Source organism: Mytilus trossulus, chromosome 6 (assembly GCF_036588685.1).
Source record: "Mytilus trossulus isolate FHL-02 chromosome 6, PNRI_Mtr1.1.1.hap1, whole genome shotgun sequence".
Taxonomy (NCBI): Eukaryota; Metazoa; Mollusca; class Bivalvia; order Mytilida; family Mytilidae; genus Mytilus; species Mytilus trossulus.
This window is the reverse complement of record NC_086378.1, coordinates 57,475,358-57,498,284: the sequence shown is the minus strand read 5'-3', so window position 1 is coordinate 57,498,284 and position 22,927 is coordinate 57,475,358. Positions and strand designations below refer to the sequence as shown.

The 22,927-nt window shown below is 32.4% G+C and overlaps 2 protein-coding genes across 2 annotated transcripts; both read right to left on the bottom strand.

The window, feature by feature from the left end:
- Positions 1-611: 611 nt before the first annotated feature.
- LOC134721590 (uncharacterized) lies at positions 612-7,718 on the bottom strand. Its single transcript, XM_063584689.1, has 6 exons — positions 7,531-7,718; positions 6,745-6,931; positions 3,705-3,794; positions 2,903-3,049; positions 2,488-2,537; positions 612-1,281 (listed from the first exon to the last, which is right to left on the bottom strand). Exons 2-6 carry the CDS (start codon positions 6,929-6,931, stop codon positions 1,195-1,197), a joined length of 561 nt encoding a protein of 186 aa, XP_063440759.1. The 5' UTR covers positions 7,531-7,718; the 3' UTR covers positions 612-1,194.
- A 2,217-nt stretch (positions 7,719-9,935) lies between these two features.
- Positions 9,936-21,757, bottom strand: LOC134723578 (uncharacterized). The gene is made up of 6 exons (XM_063587153.1): positions 21,462-21,757; positions 19,372-19,558; positions 18,554-18,643; positions 16,143-16,289; positions 14,420-14,469; positions 9,936-10,670 (listed from the first exon to the last, which is right to left on the bottom strand). Exons 1-6 carry the CDS (start codon positions 21,492-21,494, stop codon positions 10,584-10,586), a joined length of 594 nt encoding a protein of 197 aa, XP_063443223.1. The 5' UTR covers positions 21,495-21,757; the 3' UTR covers positions 9,936-10,583.
- Between the last annotated feature and the right edge of the window lie 1,170 nt (positions 21,758-22,927).

Genomic DNA, 22,927 nt, shown 5'->3' with positions numbered 1-22,927 from the left:
ATATTTTAAGCAACTACTTTTTTTTTATACGGGTGTGTCATTTATAAATGTGGATTTTTGTTTGACCTCTCCAGTTGGTTTTGTTGTCTGATTTTTCAGCTTGACCGTGAATAGTAATTTATAGATTTGTTTTGGGTGGTTGCTGTCTCATTGGCAGGCCTCCTCAACTTCTTGTATCCGTTGTATCAATAAGACTAGTGTTTTAGTCTCATGCTCTGTATGGTTACTTTTCACTTTTATATTGAAAGATGACGGTGGCGATGGTAGAAGTTGAAGTAGTAGTATAAGTGGGGTTTTTTTTCTCTCAAAAAGATTGATGATTCAAAATCTCTTGAAAAAAGAATAAAGTACTTCAGGAAAAAAAAGTCTGTTTATATCTTAAATGAGTGTAACTGAAAATATATGCCACATTCAATTTGTTTCGGAGGTAGATATGTTGTTCCTGTACGTTGTTTAAACATTGATTGCTTACTAATATTTAAAGTAGAAAATATTTGTTTGTCCACGTTAAACCCAAACATCCTACCAACGTAAAGAACTTATAGGAAATAATTCATAGACTCCTGGAAGAGTTTGGCAATTCAAACATATTTTAAACACATAACAACATGTGATTTCAAGATTTATTTTACAAAAATGAAATGATCTTAAAAAATAGAAATCAATAATATATATACACATATCCTCATCATTTAGTTTTTTTGTGGATGGCTGCCGTATATGCAATCATATCGCATCTACTTAGTCCTATATTGAAAAGTGAACAAAATTATGTTTTTAAATCTAAGTTGCTAAGGACCCAATCGATTATCATTTTGTATATGTGCTTAGTCTAGTCTATTGATATAATAAGTATGTGTTGTATGGAACAATGCCATTTATGAAACAGGAATTAATAATTTCTAATATACAATTGCAATGTACAACCTTCATATTCACGCGAGCTTTTGAAATGTAAGAGATGAAGGTAACAATTCATAAAGACAACATTTAAAAGCATTTTAATAACAAATTAGGAAGTCAGATCTATGTTTAGAGTTTTTGGGTTCTAATGCTCATTTGACGAAATAAATTATTGATGAATAAATGCTTCAGAAAAAAATCTATGATGAAAATTATTAACAAAATAGTATATAAAAAATTGAGGAAATATAATTGTTTATTTGTGTTGTCTCCGATTGACTTGTCAGCTCTTCAAGGGGTAAGTTCCACACTGGCTCGTCCACAAGCAAACAATACGTTTTTGTCGTTCGTTATCTTCACCTCTATCGTGTAATTTCCCTGCAAAAAATAAAGATGTCCATTCAGATGTGATCATGAAAAAGAAATACAACTTTCAAAGGTACATGTTTCACATGTTCATGCATTTAGTAAATAGATTGGCAATATGTACGCTAAAGCACAGTGGTGAATCCAGAATTTTTTTTAATGAAGGGGGCCACTGATTGCCACGAGAGGGGACCTGCTACAATCATGATTCAGTGATTTCTTCTATAATCAACCAATTTTTCCCCATGCAAAGTAAATATCACGGTAGATACAAGGCTTAAGTTAGACTAAACATGACATCGCAACGACACGTTTTAGTTACATGTATGTATACAATGGATTAGCGCGGAAAGTAATTTTAATGGGACAGTAAATCAACAGGGAATTGGACACAAAACAGACAGCCATCAAGTCAACAACATAGGATCAACATATTCCAAGCAAAGATATTTTAAATTCGATTCTAAACAAAGTCGTTAATTAATTCAACACAGATTAATACCAAAACAATGTTATCGTCATAAAATCAGTGTAGCCTCGAGCTCGGGAAAAAGTAAAAAAGTCCTTCCTCAAATTATTCTTGAATAGTATTTTTAAATAAATACGGAAATATACTTGATGCAAACAATTATTTTTAAAATCAATATAACAATGTGATCACTAACGTTGACAGAGCAGGTTTTCTTCGTTATAAAAGGAAAGAGGAAACATGTGCAGCCTAAAGTTATAAATACGTACTATAGTCACGTCCGAACTACATCAAATAAACACACTGATCTAGTGAATGGGACTACCTCGCATATCAATTGACCAAGCAACAAATTTCTCGATGGGTCTAAAGATAACCGACTATGCAATTTGCGACCTTATCCAGTGCAGTCATATCTTTTTATTAAATGGCAATGAAAACATCAAACCTGTACCTGTTCACGCAACTTAAAGAGTTTGACCCGAAATAATGTAAGTTTATACTAGTTGTTCTGAACATGCATGGCACTATCAAAATTGCCCAATTCGACGCTAGCAACCACCTGATCTGAGTGCATACCATACTATATATGCATTTTGTAAAAGTTCAAAGACGCTTCAATGCTTTGCTATACGTTGCTATACGCTGTTTCCCTTCTATACGAAGAACAATACTTTTCCGATTTGCAGGACGTTGCAACTACATGTAATACAAGTTAAACTAAAGAAAAGTGACTAAAATATACATACGGTTGGCAATCTTGTCAAATCACTGGCAGTCAACTGACCCTTTATCTCAGCTGAAACATTAATAACACACAATTAACTTGTTTGGTCGAAAGTTTTAAATTGTAACTTATCTGAACAAGGTTGTGCTTTAAGTTCATATTTTATACAGTAAATATCTATATAATTTTACCCTTTTGCGAATTATCAACGTATACATGTATGCAAAGGAGATACTGGTTTCAGACTGATAGGTATACTTATAATCTTTATCATTATAACTGTGTATTATAGAGTTACATCTTCGATCTATATGTGTTGGGATTGAAATCCATAACAGAGTATGTTTATATAATATACAATACTTGTTTTAAACTACATATATGGAAAACATATTTAAAGATCAAGGAAAAGAATAAGATCATCATTTAACACCTACCATCCTTCTTTATGGGACATGTTAAATTCGGTACTGTCTTTTTTATATCCCCGCATGTACCTTTTTGGTCCAGGGAAAATATTGGGCTGTCTGGAATTTCAGGGAGATACACATCAATATGTGCATTTCCGCTGTCCATATCACATGCTGAAAACATATTTAGTTTTAATGTCGAAGACGGCGAAGAAGATGATGATGACAATAATGATAATAAAATAAGGAATACAGCAATTTGCATGTATAAATTCACACAATTGCGTGAAGCGCTCTATTGACCTCGAAGTATTAATTTTCCTCTGTGCATATCATAGGCAGAAAATAGTCAATTTTATAGTTAAAAGGTCGATGACGACGCATATTATGTATTTGTTTTTGATGTTATAAAATCTATTTATAAGGCCCTTTAATTAGTTATCTCATTGGCAATCATCCTTTAATAGCTGTCCATGTGGTATGAGTTTTGCTCATTATTGAAGGTCGTATTGTGACTTTCTGTTAATTTCTATGTCAAATGGTCTCGTGCGAAGAGGTGTTTTATTGGCAATGATACCACATCTTCTCTTTATGTACATATTTTTGTACCTTATAAATATATCAATTGTTTAATATGTTTAATGTACACGCTATATTTGATAGTAATGTGCACAGTCATGTAGAATCGGTAAAAGTAATATGTAGTCGTGTTTTTCATTTAATATATTTTATTATCAATATACATCACACTTTAATATTTGCTGCCGCTGTATTTTAATATTACGTCGTTCACTTATTTATATGACAAACACAAGAAAAAAAAACTTACGAGCTACAAGATCCCAATACACAGTGGCGACACCTTGTGTATTTAAAATTTTTGGCTCCCACTGGATAGAAAATTTGTTCTTTTTATCACCTGAAACAATAGATCCTTATAAATATTATAATTATACAATCATTTATGACCCATTTATTTATTATACATGTTATAGAATGATGTTTTGTTCCCCTGCTTCATATCTTTTCTACCGTAGTTCTTATTTATTTCTCGTAAATATTATCGTCGTTATATCCCAAATTATGAATTTGTTATATTTTTATCTACAGCAGTAATTATACTTAGAGGACAATTCTATAAATTTTATACATGCATTACACATAATTTATAATGGCAATTGTCATGTATCAGCCATCCCTGTTCACCATTTGCTTGATAACCACACCAATAATGTTGTGCAGGCTTGATCAAACCTCAATAGGCATAAACATCCATTTAAAGTATAGTAGTAGTTGGCTCTTTTACTGAATTTTAAATATGACACACCGTGTCATCATTACAATATAATCGCACGAGAAGAGCTTTCGGGATAAAGTTTAGAACGAAAACAAACACGTTAACTTATGAGCTATAACATGTATAATGATGACTGCTCACTTTAAAATATGAGACCTCGCTAGAAGTAATCGGTAAACAGAAACTTGATCGAAAATAAAAACATACAAAATGTTTTTGCATGCCTAAACACAATTACTTTATAAAGGATTAAAAGTCTTGATGTAGTATGTTATGTTTGATTATCTGTTTAATGACTTAACCTTTGTATACTAGTATATTATAATCAAAATCCTTTAAAATAAATTAAGCTGTCTGTAAATTATACAACTTCAATGATTAAAATGATGATTGTGTGAATCCAAGCTATTTGCCTCGTTGGACATAACAATCCAGTTGTTCTTATTCTTTACAACGAAACAGTTGAACATCTCTATATGACAAACAGGATCAAACTGTATTTAAATACATCATGACGTTGCCTCTCAGAGTCTATGGCCCTGTGAGACATTGATTAAAATAATGCATAATTGATTTACTTTGATTTGATTTTAATTGATATGCATATGCTTGATAGACGGCTGATACCATTTTATAACCTTGGTTGACATTATTGATTAATGTAAATGATCGTTAGTGATTCTTTGTATGCAAAAAAAAGTCATCATATATACCAGGATTAAAGTTTAGTATTTGCGCCAGACGCGCGTTTCGTCTACAAAAGACTCATCAGTGACGATCGAATCTTAAGCTGGGGTCACACATTCACGATTTTTACTACCGTTCTTGAAAGGACCATTCCCGATTAAAATTTATTAAAAGTCTGATCAAGATCCTGTGAATCGTGGATGGAAATTCAAACTTAAATTAAAATTTGTAAAAAAAATAATTTGATCACGACAACAATCAGATAGTATTCAGGAAGCACCGATATTCAACCGTTTCTAAGCGAATTAGTCCCGATAATACCGTTCTGAATCCGCTTCTAATCCGATTTGTATTTTTCGCCAGGTAAAATTCGACCGAGTCTGTCACGACTGCGTCCCGACTCTACCGAATGTTATCCGACTGAGATCAGACAGTGACCGGACAGTGAACCGACGCTGACGGAAGTTATCCGTTCGAAAACTGTCGGCATATTCGGGATGATCAAGTACTGTCGGAACGTAATCCTATCATAGTCCGCTCTATCGCATTGCAAACGGCTTTAACTGGTCTCAGTCGTATTGTATTCTGTAATTGTCGGGACTCTGACGTGGGTATCATTGACGAATTTCGTATTAATAACGGGACTGTTTCGGAACGGTTTCGACAAAAAACGGTTCGCAATCGACAAGTTCTGGATGCAATCTGGACTCAATCGGCAGAAAAACAACTATGAAAAATTACTCCGGATCATTCCCGTTCCACAGGACACCGTCCAGAATACACAAGACATTGTTCGGAATTCGATCCGATACAGCAGAATCTGTCACGACATAGCCACGATTGTAATCCGACTAGACAAAATCGGCTGAGTTGCCCCGAATGTTACGGGACGCACCTAACTGTCGGGATGCTTTGCCGAACTATTCGGACCCTTCCCGATCCGTAGGAATCTGTTACGAACTAAAACGAATGCGTTCAGACAATGATAGGACATTCCAGATAATTGAGGATACTAATCCGACTTTTCACTTTTCGTGTCGTATTACTGTCTGATCTCAATCGGGAGCAATAATCGGCAATGTGTGAACCCCGCATAAGAAAGTTTAAAAGGCATAATATTATAAAGTTCGAAGTGGAAAAGCATTGAGGCCCAAAAATTCTTAAAGTTTTGCCAATTACATCTAAGGCAATCGATTCCTTAGGAAGAAAAATCTTAGTATATCAAAAATGTAAATTTTTGTAAAACTATACAGTTTATTTATAATTATGACCATATCAATGATAATTCATGTCAGCACATAAGTGCTTATTACTGGGCTAATGATACCGTCGGGGATAAAAACTCCACCAGTAGTGGCTTCGAAAATATGAAAATACACTCTTCATAGATACCAGGATAAAAATAGTGTATTTACGCCAGACGCGCGTATCGTTAACAAAAGACTCACCAGCAAAATATATTATATAATGTTTGACTTTTCAAATACAAGTTTTACAGAAAATGCGGAAATACGTCATGTATAATTATTTCCTCAATAAAGTAGATCTAAGTATAAAAAACCGGATATTTTACATGGGAAATGATCAAGTCCTTAGAGTATCTCTAACTTATGCACCAAATATCCTGTGTCTATACATGAAAGTGCATATAAATTGTTCCTGATATATGAATATTTTAAAAGCTGTTATAATTTAAACATATTAATGTATAGTGGATTGGGAAACAAGTTATTGCAACTTATATTACTCCCTTTCTACTTTGTGGGTGCGAGTGCTGCCTTGTAGCGGCATTAGCCTGTTCTTTTTTTTTTTCGAAATCTACAATGGTGTCTTTTATATGCAAGATATATGTCTCTTTCTTAAAAGCTGTTATATAAGGACTTACCACAGTTTGTTAGATTTCCTCTTTGTTGGAGGGACTTCCTCTTCCCAAGTAATGAGAACGGATTACTGTCCATTTCAAATTCTCGAACCTCTACCTTTTCTGTCTTTTCCATTTTATAATATTTGAAATGCCCGGATGCAGTCGCCATAGCAACACATACCATAAGTATCAAAATTATGTATTCCATCTACAGAATAATAAGATATTATCAAGAATTATTCATGGCCTGTTGCCATATACAGCTTTTCATCTATTTTAACCCATCACAAAACGGAGTGTGTAAAAAAAACTCAGCATATTTTGTAGGTTAATTTATTTTGTTCAACCAAAACTTTTTGTGCATCATCATGTGGATTATTAGTCTGTTGTCAAATTGTATATGTACTTTTAATTGCTCCGCCCTTCGTTTTATCTTAATTTTCTTCTTCTTATTTTTTAAATGGAAAGTTTAGATTTTTAAAGAAATCTTATTCTAAACTAAATACCACATGACTTGTATGTTTATATTTCTCTTGTCAACCGTTCTAATATTACAACCCTGGACCACAATGACATTTATTTTAATTTTTCATGCAGTTGAATTAAGTTATCTCCTGTAAAATATTCCACTTTAAATGATCGACCATAAATTAGAAATCTTAACTCTAAATACATATGCATGTATACTATCACACCAACATATCTTATAGTGACCTTCCCATTAGATAAGTTTCCTCCTTAGATAATCTTAAGGTTATATACTTTTCTAAAAATCTATACTAAAATCTAGAAATTAAGTTGGCTTACCTTTGAGACTGAAGTTGGAAAGCAGATGTATGCACGGTGCTTAAACTGATAATGCAATACAATTGTGCGATGACAGAACGACAAGGAAATTATTAAATGGGACAATCTTCAAGTCCAAACTTCCTCTTTCGATTTTTACAAAATATCACATGTTTAAATACCTACTCGAAATATTTCTATTTATAGTAAAGGTTTATGGTTAGAATATTATGACTGAAATTTAATAAATGCAAACTTCCGCATTTATAACTGTGTACATAGTAATACTAGTTCGAAAAAAAAATCAATTCATGCGTATGCTATCGCGACGTGACTATGAACGGTATTTTTATATTTGAGTAAATAATCTTTTAAAGAATAAAAGGGTTACATGTACATACTATATAAAAAAAAAGATGTGGTATGATTGCCAATGAGACAACTATTCACAAAAGACCAAAATGACACAAAAATTAACAACTATAGGTCACCTTACGGCCTTCAACAATGAGCAAAGCCAATACCGCATAGTCAGCTATAAAAGGCCCCGATAAGACCATGTAAAACAATTCAAACGAGAAAACTAACGGCCTTTTTTATGTAAAAAAAAATGAACGAAAAACAAATATATAACACATAAACAAACGACAACCACTGAGTTACAGACTCCTGATATATAGTAAGCTTTGATGGTTTTGTGAGCCTTTCCAAATTGTTCACGTGAGTTCCTTCTGAAAGTTATTATAGAAAGACTTCAACTTATCATGCACCGAATGTTTGCCATGTATTTGTACAATAAAGACAGACGGACATCCAACTCTATAATTTTAAAAGAAAATAACAGATATCTATGTCTTTAGATATAAGAAGATATGGTATGAGTGCCTATGAGACAACTCTCCATCCGAGTCACAATTTTTAAAAGGAAATCATTATATGCCACAGTACTGACTTTAACACGGAGCCTTGGATAAATGAACAGCAAGCAATACAGGGCCCCAAAAATGATTATCGTAAAACCATTCAATCAGGAAAACCAACGGTCTAATCTATATAAAAAAAAACGAAAAACAAGAAATTCTTTTCAATCACATCACAAACGACAACCACGGAACATCAGATTCCTGACTAAGGACAGTTGCAAACAAATGCAGCGGGTTTAAACGTTTTAATAGGAACCAACCTTCATTCTTATCTGAAATTATAGTGTAACATCTCAACATAGAATATTATGACTGAATTTTGTACACACTTATAAAATGGCTTAACTCAATTAATAGACATATCAACACATGTGTAGATACACTGAACAATTGATCTTTGACACAATGCTCTGCTTACTAAGAAAAGACCTTCAATATTGGAAATACATTTACAAAATGTTTTAATATAATGAAACAAGTGCTACATGAGGATCTGCCGAAAGTTATTCAAAAGTTTGTTTTTAGCAAGAAGAATTTTAATGATAATGTTACTTCTCATCTATCTTTTCGGCAAACAGCTGATTTAAATACTCAATGTTGGTGTTATCACAGACTCATATTTACGGGGTACGGAGGATATTTTGGACCCCCTTTGTTGATTATAAGATACCCGTGATGGTTAAAGTAGAACTTTTACCAATTCCACTCACAATTTTGTCTGGTGTGGAGACTCTCCCTCAAAATCCTGATTTATTTGCGAGAAAAGTCAATGTTTGTAAACCGATATGATTCCACTTCGAATCATACTTGATACAGAGGTAGAACTTATATAAATACATTTTTGACTCCTTTATATTTCCCTGTTGTATACCATATCGTTCAAACACCAAGCTCATTATTGTCATGAATAAGATCATAATCATGTACTAGACAAAAAAGAAAAGATACGTACATTTGATCTCTAACGCATCATACAGTTGAATTAATAGGAACATCTGTTAAACTTTCCAATGAAAAATTCTAAAACTCTTACAATGCCTGAAAGTGAGAAAATATCATCTTAAGGAACAAAGAGAAGAACACCCAATAACACATTGTGTCCTCGGTACATTGTATCAAATGCCATTTATATAATTGGTCATTTTTTTTAAATGTTAAAATGACCAATTTGTTGTATATTTTTCATCCAAATAGTATTTTTTTTCATTAAAAATATGCAGTTGTAAGTGTTTGATTGACAGATTATAACAACAATGAGTGGGGGGGGATCATAAATAAACAGGATTTTGATTTAAACACATTTTAGTCCGACATTTGCGTTATATATGTTCTTACAATGTCAGGGTAACAGTTTTCAAATGATCGTTTCCTTTATTTCCTATTTGTTGTGATATATACAAGATATATGTTACATATAGCATAAAAGAACGAAAGTCTTTTGGTATTAAGAACAGGAAATGCTATGAAAAATATAAGATTGAAACTCAACACATATTACCACTTTATAAATTTTAATCGAACATCATTACGATATGCCTCGACATGAACAAAACTTATATAAATTTAAAAGTTGGAACTGTTCTGGCTTTACACAATAATTGTCTACTTGTATATTGTTTTATTTTTACCTATTTGGTGTATTAGATTCTTTTTAATATTCAAAGTTGCCTTTTTTGAAACCTCCAAGAAATACAAATAAATGAATTTAGATGCTGTTAAGGGGCTGTGTTGCTCACCTTGGTTTATGTGCATATTAAACAAATTACACAGATGGATTCATGACAAAATTGTGTTTTGGTGATGGTGATGTTTTGGAGATCTTTATTTACTGAAATTCTTGCTACTTACAATTTTCTCGATTTATAATAAACTTGGTCCTTTCGTTACAGAGGAAAATATTTTGTAAAAGATAATTGTGGCCAAGTTTGGTTAAATTTGACCCAGTGGTTTCAGAGGAGAAGATTTTTGTAAAAGTTAACAGACGACGACGACGACGGAAGCAAAGTGATGAGAAAAGCTCACTTGGCCCTTAGCGGCAGGTGAGCTAAAAAGGGAATACATATTAATTCCTAAGGCTGAGTATATCAATATCTCGAAAATATGACAGATATGAGTATATTGTGTCAAATACAGTCAATTTGTTTAATCTGTTCAAGGGATCAGTTCCATACTGGCTCGTCCACAAAGAAAGACTTCATTTTTGGCGTTCGTTATCTTGAACTCGATATCGAACTTTCCCTGAAAAAATAGATACATATCTCAATAATAATCATGCAGGTATTTACAAATGAGTAAACATTAATTAAATAAGGTATGTATGTATCTATCTCACTAGAGGTTTCCAGATTTGCTACGTATCAGGTACGGTTGGTACGTAACACAACCGTTGGTGTTGTTTGGGAGGTTTCATTGAATGCATGAGATTATTGTATGTATCATGATGAAAATAAAGAAACGAAATTGCTTATCAGTGATAAAAACCTTATTTTTTTTATTTTATTACGATTTCTCTGCTTCTAGAAAACCTTGCACGTGATTTAATACGATAAAATTTATTTTGTGCACAAGAGAATGAATCAAACAGTCCTTACTGGAACTGAGTTGCCTCGACCTTTATATTCTAAAAATAGATTTGCGTTTCTGTATTGCTATGTTTTTGTTTTCTGTATATATTAAGAAAAGGATAAGAATAAAGAATGTTTTCTAATACTCAAATATAAATTGGAATAATTAGAAATTACTTATTAATAATATCTTACTTGTACCTTAGTGGTGTCGTTAATGACTACATAGACGGATCCAGGGGGAGGGGGATTGGGGCCAGCCCCCCCTTTCGTGGCAACATTTGGTTGACTATAATATAGGGAATCACTGAAGCATGGTTCCCCCCCTTTTATGAAAAGTTGTGGATGCGTCACTAAGCTAGTACACGTACTTTAATGGCAAAATTGAGTTCAAAATTGTGTTGATTTCTCATTAAAATATTTGTTTATTGATTAAGCTATCTTTTCGATCATTGGAGCAACATTTTTTCATAAAACGCAACACACATTGTAAAACCATCGATCTATCTTTGTCCTTATATTTTGTCACTGAACTTTTAAGAAAAATTGTTGATTACATTAATGATCATTAATTACTTACAGAACAAATATAAATTTTATGACACTAACGAAAACCATTTTTTGAGTCGAGATATTAATTTATCGTCACGATGTTACCTCATCGTGTTCGCTTATTATTATTATTTCACTAGATATTGTTATTACATTAATATTTGTAAATATTGTCGCGAGTAAAATTGTGTATTGCACGTGTCTGGGAGTAGTATAATATAATCTACGAGGGGTAATGTTAAACCAACATCCATCCATTAATCCTTTTGTCGTACAGCATTCATTTGCCAAAAAAACTTCATACAACACAGCGTATTTTGTTCACTGATAACGGCAATAATTTGACACTATATTTACACTAAGTCTAATGCAATATGAATATGTCTTTCTAACTCTTCGTAATGTTGCACGGAAAATACTATGTTGCTATATAATGTCTTTTGCACCATTTACAACTGATTTATGGACTCTACATTAAGGATCATTTTCATCGGTTTGTAAATGTTCCAATGTAGTTTGTTCAGGGTTATTTGACTAGTATCATGAATACGATACTACTTAAAATAGTTAACTCCAGTTTTTCTGAGTTTTCTCTCTCGGCTTACTGCGAAAAAGATATATGAGCAGTTGTGTTAATAAAAAGGGCATGTTTCTAAAATTTATAGAGCATATTGATTTTATGAGGGTTTTTTTATGAAGAAAAACTTTAAGCCCGACGGTGAAGATTATTGTCCGAAAAGGAAAGATGTCAAGTAAATACGATATCAGCCATATCTCTATGCATAATTGTTCAAATTGAAGATGTAAACAACCTTGTATTTTTTTTAATCTTTATTTTAATTCTTCAACATATATATACAACAGATATAATACATATAACACAAAATTATCACAAGGCAATGTTGTTTAAAAGTATAATGACATACATAATCAGTACAATAATTAGAAATCAGACGTTTTGACACCTTCGGATTTTTGTAACAGAGTATTAATTTTTATATAGTATGTCTCCCTGGACTTTTTTGTATCATCGACAAGGGTTTTAAATCACACGCGGACAGACTGAGAAACGATTTGGTTTTATATTAGTTTTGTCATTTTTCATTTGTTATTAAGGTCAATTTATTTTGTTCAAATTCATTTTATTTGATCATGTTTTCTAAAAACTTACCAAAATAAATACAAAACTTTAACATTTTACAATGATACATAAAGTTATTACAAACCAAATTTATAAAGTTTTAAATTTGTTTTGTAATTTAGCTTATTTGTATCTATGTAGTTTCACGGGGAAATAACTCTTAATTATAAACCTTTCGTACCAACGGTTACTTGCAACGGTTGGTTGAAAGCATAATCGAGTGCACACACTATTGTTTCCTACGAATACAAGAAGAAACCACATGAAATTAGTCCCAAATTACAGCTAAAAATTCTCAAAACTGTTCTGCATATGATTCCTAAAACATGTGTTGATATAAAGCGTATGCATCAATAATTTTCAAAAGTTAAATGACGGCTCCCACTTCGTACTACGGTTGGTACGGTAGCAAATCTGGAAACCTCTAATAGGAAATAAAGGCAACAGCGTAGTATACCGTTGTTCGAAAGTCATAAATTGATTTAAAGAAAACAATCTGGGTTACAAACTAAAACCGAGGGAAACACGTCACCTATAAGAGGAAAACAACGAAACAACAGAAACACTAAAGTGCAACAAAAAAACAACGGCAATGTAACACACACAGAAACGAACTATAAGATAACAACTGCCATTTTCCTGACTTGATACAGGACATTTTAAGAAAAAGGTGGGTTGAACCTAGGCCTGTTGGTGTGGTTCACCGAACCTCGGTCACTAATGAGTCTTTTGTAGTCGAAATGCGCGTCTGGCGTAAATACACAATTAATCCTGGTATCTATGATGAGTTTATTTTTAATCAATGGGTCGATGCCACTGCTGGTGGAGTTTAAATTCTCCGATTCGGGACATCATAAATAAACAAGATTGTCCCCCTTTATTTTCTATTTACTTTATACTAATATTTGGCACATGTATCATCACAGAACGAAAGTTAAAACAGTAAATGCAATGAAAAATGTAAGATTGAAACTCAACACATATTACTACTTTATAGATTTGAATCTAACATATATATGCATCATACGATGTTGTTGTTTCAATGACTATAGATGCATATCTACATCTTTTTTTTGTTAATAAAAAATCCAGAAAACTTAATACATTAATATTCTTTTGTCTTACTTTGTTCAATTTGGAACACATTAAACAAGAATCAACCAACCAGTCAACGTAGACCAACTCGCCTAACTACTACACAAGATACGGAAATTGGTATAGGACGGGTGTAATTGCACATACAATTTAAACTAACAGATACTCAAAAGGAAATATTACAGAACGTTTGAAATAAAAATACAAAGCTAACGGTGCAATGTATACCAATACTCATCACAGATACTAAACGTATAATTTAAAATCACTTGGAAGATTAAAACTAGAATAAGTTGAAGACCTCAAAATGTATAAATAGAAAATCCAACCTAAAAATAAAGCAAAATGGGGTAGAAAACAAATAAATTTACAGAAAATTAACTTATTAATGATCATGAATTCATATCATTGACAACATAAACTTATTCAGTTGACTAGTGATTTGGTGATATCATCCGGGACACAACATCATCCAGCAGTTGCATCGACCCACTGCCTGATTGTAAAATCTCATAAAAATTAGTACATCAGATATACGTTTTCGTAATGAGATATAATATAACACAATACAACAATTTTCTAGACTAAGTGTTCAAACTAATACAAACAAAGAAAGGTTAAATAAATATACGTACTGTTGGGAGTCTTCTTAAATCACTGAAGGTAAAATGATTTTTGGATACATCTGAAATATTAGAATCATTTACATTGAGTAGACAAATTTTACTTTATTGTCTTATTTTATCCCGCAATGTTTTTAATTGGTGGTTGCTAATCACTTGAATGCAATGACAGCAAATTTCGTTTTTACTCAAAAACTAACTACCAATCAAAATTAATAGTGACATTCTGAAAACACTCACCTGCGTAGATGATTGATATTTGTGTTCAGTCTTTGAGATCACGATTTTAAAAATACAGGTATAACAAAAACTGAATAGCCGCACAGAAGACCACTGAAAAAGGTCAAGGCAAGATATGCCCTGTTTTATATTATTTTTGGCCTACAAAATCTCTTTCTAAACCATTTACATTACTTTTATCAGCAATTAATGCAGAGCTTCAAGGTCATTGTGACATTACCTATTCGAAAGGTGGCGTAATTCAGATCTAGATACTAAAAAAATCCAAAGATATTTTAGAGCACATCCAATTAAGTCTCATTCATGTTTCAAAAGTATAAAACTATTTGACTTCTCTATACTTTATTCAAGTATTCCTCATATAACTAAAAGACAAATTGAAAGAGTTTGTCCCACTTCGTATCTGAAAAGAATGGTTAACCTAGAAAAAATAAGCATTTCTAAGAGAGAGACAAATTATACTTAAAAAGAAGGAAAAAAAGTTATAATTATCCTTTCAATTTACTTTCCGATATAAAAATGATGTTCTCTCACTGAATAATTCATCATTCGGAAACTATTTCGAACATGCCAATCCAATCGAACTTGTGATAAAGGTTACAACTTATGTAAATAACTTATCCTACTAATTTGACGTATGTCTAAACATGTACTGAGTATATATCTTTTAGTAGATACGATATGCTGAGCCTTGTATTTCCTATCATGATTTTATTGAGGGGTGCAGCACATTAATGCTATTAAACCAATAGTTCCAATTGGTGAAGTTGAAGTCATCTCTTTGTGAATTTTACGGACGCCATCGCGACTAAGCTGACCGTTATGAAATATCGTTTTCACAGATGACCGTGGATTATGTTTGAATTGTTGTAACTACAATCCCGTATCTTTCCCCTAAATGTTACCAAACGAATAAGTTTTCAAACAGGGGTTGTACTTATATGCGTAACACGAAGGGTGCCACATGTTGAGCAACATCTGCTTACCCTTCCGGAACATGATATCAGCCCGTGCTTTTGGTTGGGTTGTTGTTGCACTGTCTTGAGTTTAACATGTTGTGTTTCGAGTACTGTTGTTTGTCTGTTGGTCTTTCTTGTTTAGCCATGCCATTTCAGTGTATTTTCGACTTATGTGTATAATATTAATATTAATTAGATTGGTCACTTTGGTAGTTTTCGCCGCTTTTGTATATAGTATCAAGTCATCTCGACAGGTTGTCATCAATCTAAAACACACTGTTCAGCACTTACAAAGAATTAAAAAAAAAAACGAAGCACATTTTGGTGTTTGTTTAATGCTCCAGTAAGCTAACGTATGGTTAAATACTACCATTCAAGAAAACAAAAATTGCAACACTCCTAACCGGTTCCGAGTAGTCAAAATCTGCAGTATTTTATTTTAAACAGTTATAGCGTTAATCTATAACCGGAATGATCTTCCAAAAAACACAATATATTTTAAAATATATTCAAAAAGTAACAAAATGAACACTTACCATTCTTCTTTATGGGACAAGTTAATGTCCGTATCATACTTTTTAAGTCCCCACATGTACCTTTTTGGCCAATGTTCAATATTGGGGTGTCCGGTTGTCCTGGGAGCCACGCAACGAGTTCTACATTTCCACTGTCGAAATCATATGCTGAAAACAGTTTCAAAAAGTAACGACGATGATGATTGCGACGATCACCGTTAAAAGACAAACAAATGTGTCGAAATTTTACTAAAAAACGTACCTAATAAGACCAAGGCGTCAATCGACATAATAAAAAAATATAATAACTTCCACTTGTCATCATAAAAATCCAATTGAAAAATTTAAGTTAAAATGTTTAGACTTATATAATTAGGTGTACATCGATTCTTTGCGTGAATGAAACAAACTATATTTAATTAGATGCATGCATGTATATGTCGTGTACATGTTATTATTTTGTACAGGTTATTACTTGTACACAATTTTCATACAAGTAATTATTTGTATGATGCCATCATCATTATTACTTGTATAAACATAATTTTACAAGTAATAACCTGTACAAATTTTGTGGAGGAAAAGATAATAACTTGTACAACTCATTATTTTACCTTATCCTATTTGAAGTTCACAATAAATTGTTTCCCTTTTAACATATAATTCATTACTTTGCCTAAAGGTATACACTCTCAATATGGGAGTATATTTAATAATAATAAATATATGAGCGATACTGTTCATTTAAATAGTCAAGACTAAAGGGTTAAGTATAGAAAAGAAATTTTATTATGAAATAATTAAATAGTGTGATGACAATAAATCTTCTTATAATTCAATATTCACACGTGAAAGATACAGAGAGACTATTAGGAATGTAAAGGAAGCAAAATTAAGTGCCAAAAAGACTGCTATTCAAAGATATTTATTAAGACAATATGATGTTTTGAGTGTAGCAGGGATTGAAAAACTCATTTGCAGAGGTGACTATTTTTTTTACTATTATACAGTAGATGAACTTTATCCGTGGATTAGAACTGCACATTCTGGAGTTGGCCATGGAGGCATCCTAAAGACATATAAGGAGTTAAAAATCAATTTGCCAATATCAGCAGAGAAATTTTCAGAATTTTCATTCAGTTGTGTGAAAAGTGTATTTTGAAGAAAAGTCGTACTGAAACCAAAAAAATAGTTGTTTGTCCTGTCACACCTACAGACTTTAATTCCCATTGTCAAGTAGACCTTGTTGACTATCAGTCATGTCCAGATGAAGAATACAAGTGGATCATGCATTACCAGGACCACTTAAACAAATTCAGTGTACTGTGCCCTTTAAAGACAAAAAGAGAAGCTGCAGTGGCTTACCAACTCACTGGCATTTTTCTTATTGGACATACCAGAGAACACAAAGGTTAATGTCAGAAAATCAGTACAATTGTTTTCTTTTAAGTGGTGAGCAAGGTAATGTTCACTGCAGCAGTCGGGGGGCTGTAATACAGGCAAATGTAAATGCAAAAAATGAACTTATTGTGTAATTCAAAATGCCACAATTCCAGGTCTTGTGGAAACAAATAGGTATCTTAATCCATTAGACTTGACGTATATTTCCAATGTATGATATTATGTATGCAATTTGTTGTCATGATGTATGTTTGAAGATAAATGAATAAAGGGCACCAATTTATTTTTGCTTTTAACGACCAAGTCACTTTGCACCATAAGTCCGTATTTACGTGGCATCTAGCTGTTTATCTAAATTTGTCATAAGGTGTCACGTTAGCTTTTTTTATCACTTTGCGTCCTTGTACAATTATATTTATACAATTAATAACCTGTATGATGGCATCATACAAGTAATAACTTGTACAAAGTTTTTGTACAAGTAATAACCTGTACAAAATAATAAAATGTACACGACATATACACAGACACAAACGCTCGCTTACAATGTAAATTTAAAAGCTTAATTTAAAAACTCAAATTCGTTATCTAAATCAGCATGTTTTTTTTCTGTCGTATTTAGTAGATTGATAATGTAATAAATTTTCAGTAAAATTCGTCTTTTAAAAGCATTTTCGAAGTTTCGATTTGTCATCATATTTCATTGAGAATAATGCGATGTTAAAATGGTTTCCATATCTGAAATATTAATATTCTGCGTTGTCTCAGTGGTTCAATTATTCTCTTTTTAAAATTGATAAACATTACTGATAAAAAGGATTCGAATGTAACGAAATGCCGGTAAAATAAATTCCTAATATATATATTACTAGTATATAATATGCTTCATGCATATATTGACGAATTAGTCTATGTATAGTCATTTGCAGCACTTCGGGTTCTGTTAAAAAAAAACATGTTATTTTGTATGTGTTCTTTGTTGACATTTTATCTGTATGACAACATAACGATTATAAAAAGAAAATACTTACGAGCTACGAGATCCCAGTACACAGTGGCGACACCTTGTGTATTCAAAATCTTGGGCTCCCACTGGAGGGAAAATTTATCTTTTTTATCACCTGGAAATGACAATCAGAACACAATTTAAAGTAGCTGTTTTGTTCTAACAGGGGTGTTCTGAGCCGGATCACCCCTACCAGATCACCCAAGCTTCAGTTTCTTTGTTTTGCATGCTTTTTTTTGTTCTGCGACATTTTGGCGAGGTATCCCACTCGGACTTGGTGTGTTAGTGTTAGGTCACCCTCTAGCCTCCGGCCATTGGGGTGATCTTACACTGACTCACCAAGTCCGAGTGGGATAACTATTACCCACACAACTGCTTGTGACCACAACATCATTTCCTTTTGTAATTTGTCTAAATCCGTCATGCATCACCAAAAAGTCACAAAAATATTGAACTCCGAGGAAAATATGCAAAACGAAAAGTCCCTAATTAGGTTACTAGCTCATTATATTACTAATATTGTTTTACCATAGAATAGAATTTCTGTCGATGCGTCGAGCAAAAAAAGACAACAGTGCGACATTTACTTCAGTGGCAATAAGTAAATGTGTTCAGTCACGAAGCATGTCTTTAATTCGTTAAAATGTTCGCCAACGTGCACGATAGTTTTGAACGACTAGCCACAAATACCAATATTTCAATTTATTGTGCATTTCAAAAAATTACATCAATTATACATGTATACGTAGGAATGAAATCTGAATAGTATAAAATTTATTGGTCTGTGATGGGTTCCCTTTCTATTTCTATATACATATTTAATATTATAAATAAAGAACCTACCACACGTTGTGAAATTGCCTCGTTGCTGGAGGACACCCCTCTTCCCAAGTGATTTGAAAGGATTGCGGTCCATTTCAAATTCTGGAACCTCTTCTTTTTCCATCTTTACCTTTTTATAAAATTCAAAATGCCCGGATGCCTTCGCTAAGCCAACGCTTAGGCAAAGTATCAAAATAAAATTGGCCATCTACAGAAGAAAACCATGCAACATATTATGTTTGGGGGTAGATTGTAGTAGCTCTGATAATTCCAAATCTTGTTGTTTTTGAGTTTTTTTGTTTTTGTGATACCAATTATCTATGACAAAATGCACGTTTTGTACTTGTTAGGCACTATCCAAGATTGGAAAAACCGATGTTGCCTGGAAAAAGTGAATTATCACCGGTATATTGTCTACCCCTATGTGTTGCTCAGCTAGATGACTTTTTGTTTTGAGTTTTGCTTTTGAGTTGCTGTCTCATAAATTGATATAATACGTCACCATTTATTCAAATACACAATACACATCTATGAACAACTTAGAATTTTCACAAAATTCTTATTTGAAACCGGACCTGAATGACTAAACATGTGCTTCATTCTGTTTTAGAAGAGCCAATAGAACAAGTCTTATTGTGGTTTGTTTATATAACACATTAAATGTGGTTTGATAGCTAATATGAAAACTCTTTACAAGAGATCAAATGTCACAGAATATATATTTCACCGTAAAGTGTTAAACAATATAAAGCAACTTTAACTGTTTTGGATTCGAGCGTCACTGATGAGTCTTTTGCAGACGAAACGCGCGTCTGGCGTATATACTAAATTTAGTCCTGATATCTATGATGAGTTTATTTACAACCACTGGGTCGATGCCACTGCTGGTGTAGATTATTTCCCCGAGGGTATCACAAACCCAGTAGTCAGCACTTTTTGTGCTGACATGAATTGTCATAGTTATGGTTATATTTATAAATTTACTGTTTACAAATTTTTGAATTTTTTGAAATACTAAGGATTTTCTACCTCAGGCATATATTACCTTAGCTGAATTTGGCAAAACTTTTAGGAATTTTGGTCCTCAATGCTCTTCAACTTCGTACTTTATTTGGCCTTTTTAACTGTTTTGGATTCGAGCGTCACTGATGAGTCTTTTGTAGACGAAACGCGCGTCTGGCGTATATACTAAATTAAGTCCTGATATCTATGATGAGTTTATTTCCATACACCATAATCAGCCATAAAAGACCCCAAAATGACATTTACATTCAGCCATAAAAGACCCCAAAATGACAAATGAAAAACATAGGAAACAAGAAAACAAACAACCTAATTAATGTACAAGAAAAATGAACATAAACAAATTTTGCGATACAGCATCAAACGATAATCACTGAATTACAGGCTCCTAACTTAGGAGAGGTACATTCATTTAGAATGTGGCAGGGTTAAACATATTCACTTGTTCAATCATTAATGTATGTGCATTGTTTATAAAATTAATGTTGCCGTTGAGTTGTCTAAATGTTTTCGTCTCCTAAATCCTAACCTCCAAACAAAGCAAAACAATGTCAACCAAAAGATGTTTTACCCCGTAACATGTATACAATGTGTTAATCATGATGAAGCTTTTATCCAATTTTCATAAAAAGAAATTCGAGACCATCTCAGGCTTGTAGCCTTAACTTATTCTATAATAAATACTTATAAAATATGCAGCTGGTCTTCTAATACTTTACAGTTAAGTATTTGTTTAAACATTAATACTTTCCTTTTCCATAGGATAAAGGTTAATGACATTTTATATATTCATGTAATCAAATCTATGCGAGTGGGATTCCCATGCAAAACTTTGCAATTGAAATAACTACACATGATGTTTAGGCTGGTCCTCTCCCTTGCAACATACGGGTATCACGGAAAAAGTAGATGGTTGGTCATTACATATACCTGATCCTTATATCTGTCAAAGCCAAACAGATAAAGGACAGAGAACCAGTCTATATGACGTTTATGACAATGCATGGTAAATAATCATTGACAATCTTTAAAATTACATACGGTTCGATCTTTACCCAAGTCGAAATATAAAAGTAACGTTGACTTACCCCCGAAGAAGCTTGAGCAAGTTGCAGCTGCATCAACAATACCGTATGATAATGTGTTGAAAATGAACAAGTTAAATATAATAGATTAGAATAATTTTAAAACATAAACTTCCTTTTTCAATAGTAACAATACACAATCTTTAATAATTGTTACATTATTTACATTAACAGCTCTTGTTTGAATCATATGATTGGACTTACCTGTAACATCACAAACAAACTTCCTCCTTTGAAATAGGGTATGTGGGGAATATAATATGTCAATTTATAGTGTAATATTGAGACTATAACTAGAATTGTCAAATACTGTATTACTTTCTAAAAAAATATAATCAAGGTTGGACAATTCTTTTCCCAACATTTACCTGTGTTTGTCTTTTTATGGTATTAAGCCTTTTATACTTATGTTTTCAATTTTTAGGTGTCGAAATATATCCAGTTGCAAGAAATATGTGTTGCGTATAAACGCATTGAAATTGACACCATACACGTTTTGTCAAGCAGACCTTGGCAATTTTCTTTTCATAATTAAGTCATCATAAGAAATCCTGCATTCGCCTAATCCTGTTACAGAGTTTAGGCGTGCTTCAAGCGACAGAAATCATTCTCTGCTCTCTAGAATATTTGTTTTTAAACATACTCTTGCATTGTTGTTATCTGAACAATAATGACACCCTTTTACTAATTATAATAGATAGTAAAATTAACTCGGGAAGACAAGAATAATACTGACATAAAACAACAAATATTAGAGATTTCCAATAAAGTGACAAACGTACTAACATTGACATCATTAGTACATGATCGAAATCTTCAGTCGATTCCTTATAGAGTTAAAGCCCTTTGGTGAAGAATTTCACAATGCTAGGTGTGTTTGACTTATATTTCAAAAATTGAAAAAGATAGATAGGAACTTAAATAAGCAAAAATAATCAACAAGACAAGATCGAAAATACAACTCCCTAATGGTGTTATTATCTTTCAATGAAGTTTAATAAATTTCCTTCTCATAAATGGCAACAATTTTAAGTTAGATTTTTAGGTCTAAATCTGGGGTGAATCGAGCTTACTTAATTTTTAAAAGAATCATAGTTTGATACTATTTGTAATGCTTTTTTTTTAATTTAATGGTTACTGTTTCAGGGTTATATCTGGTCGATATACAAGTTTGGTATTACTATACTTCGTACTACGAACATCAAAACTATTTATTTTGTAAATATATTTCCTTTCCCCATTTAAATTGTATACCTAACAACACAAATAACTTTCATTTCCCTGTGTATAATATTATTGTAAATGGAAGATTTTTGTTCAATTCTATTGTTGTGTTTCTGAAACTGTTTCTGTAACATTTCACAGCGGTATAATATTACTGTTACTATATTTCTGCTTTTATTGATTTATTTACTTTGTAGCATAGATCATTTATTTTTCGTTTAGTTATAAATTATGTTCAGTTGTGT

Bases quoted from the DNA above. Each gene is read 5' to 3' on its own strand.
- LOC134723578 (XM_063587153.1), bottom strand. From the start codon at position 21,494: ATGCAGCTGCAACTTGCTCAAGCTTCTTCGGGG. The intron at 18,644-19,371 runs GTAGGTTCTTTA...TGTCATTTCCAG, and splicing joins AGGCAATTTCACAACGTGTG to GTGATAAAAAAGATAAATTT. The intron at 14,470-16,142 runs GTAAGTGTTCAT...CTAATATTTCAG, and splicing joins TTGTCCCATAAAGAAGAATG to ATGTATCCAAAAATCATTTT.
- LOC134721590 (XM_063584689.1), bottom strand. From the start codon at position 6,931: ATGGAATACATAATTTTGATACTTATGGTATGTGTTGCTATGGCGACT. The intron at 3,050-3,704 runs GTAAGTTTTTTT...ATATGTTTTCAG, and splicing joins GTATTGGGATCTTGTAGCTC to CATGTGATATGGACAGCGGA. The intron at 2,538-2,902 runs GTAGGTGTTAAA...TTAATGTTTCAG, and splicing joins ATGTCCCATAAAGAAGGATG to CTGAGATAAAGGGTCAGTTG.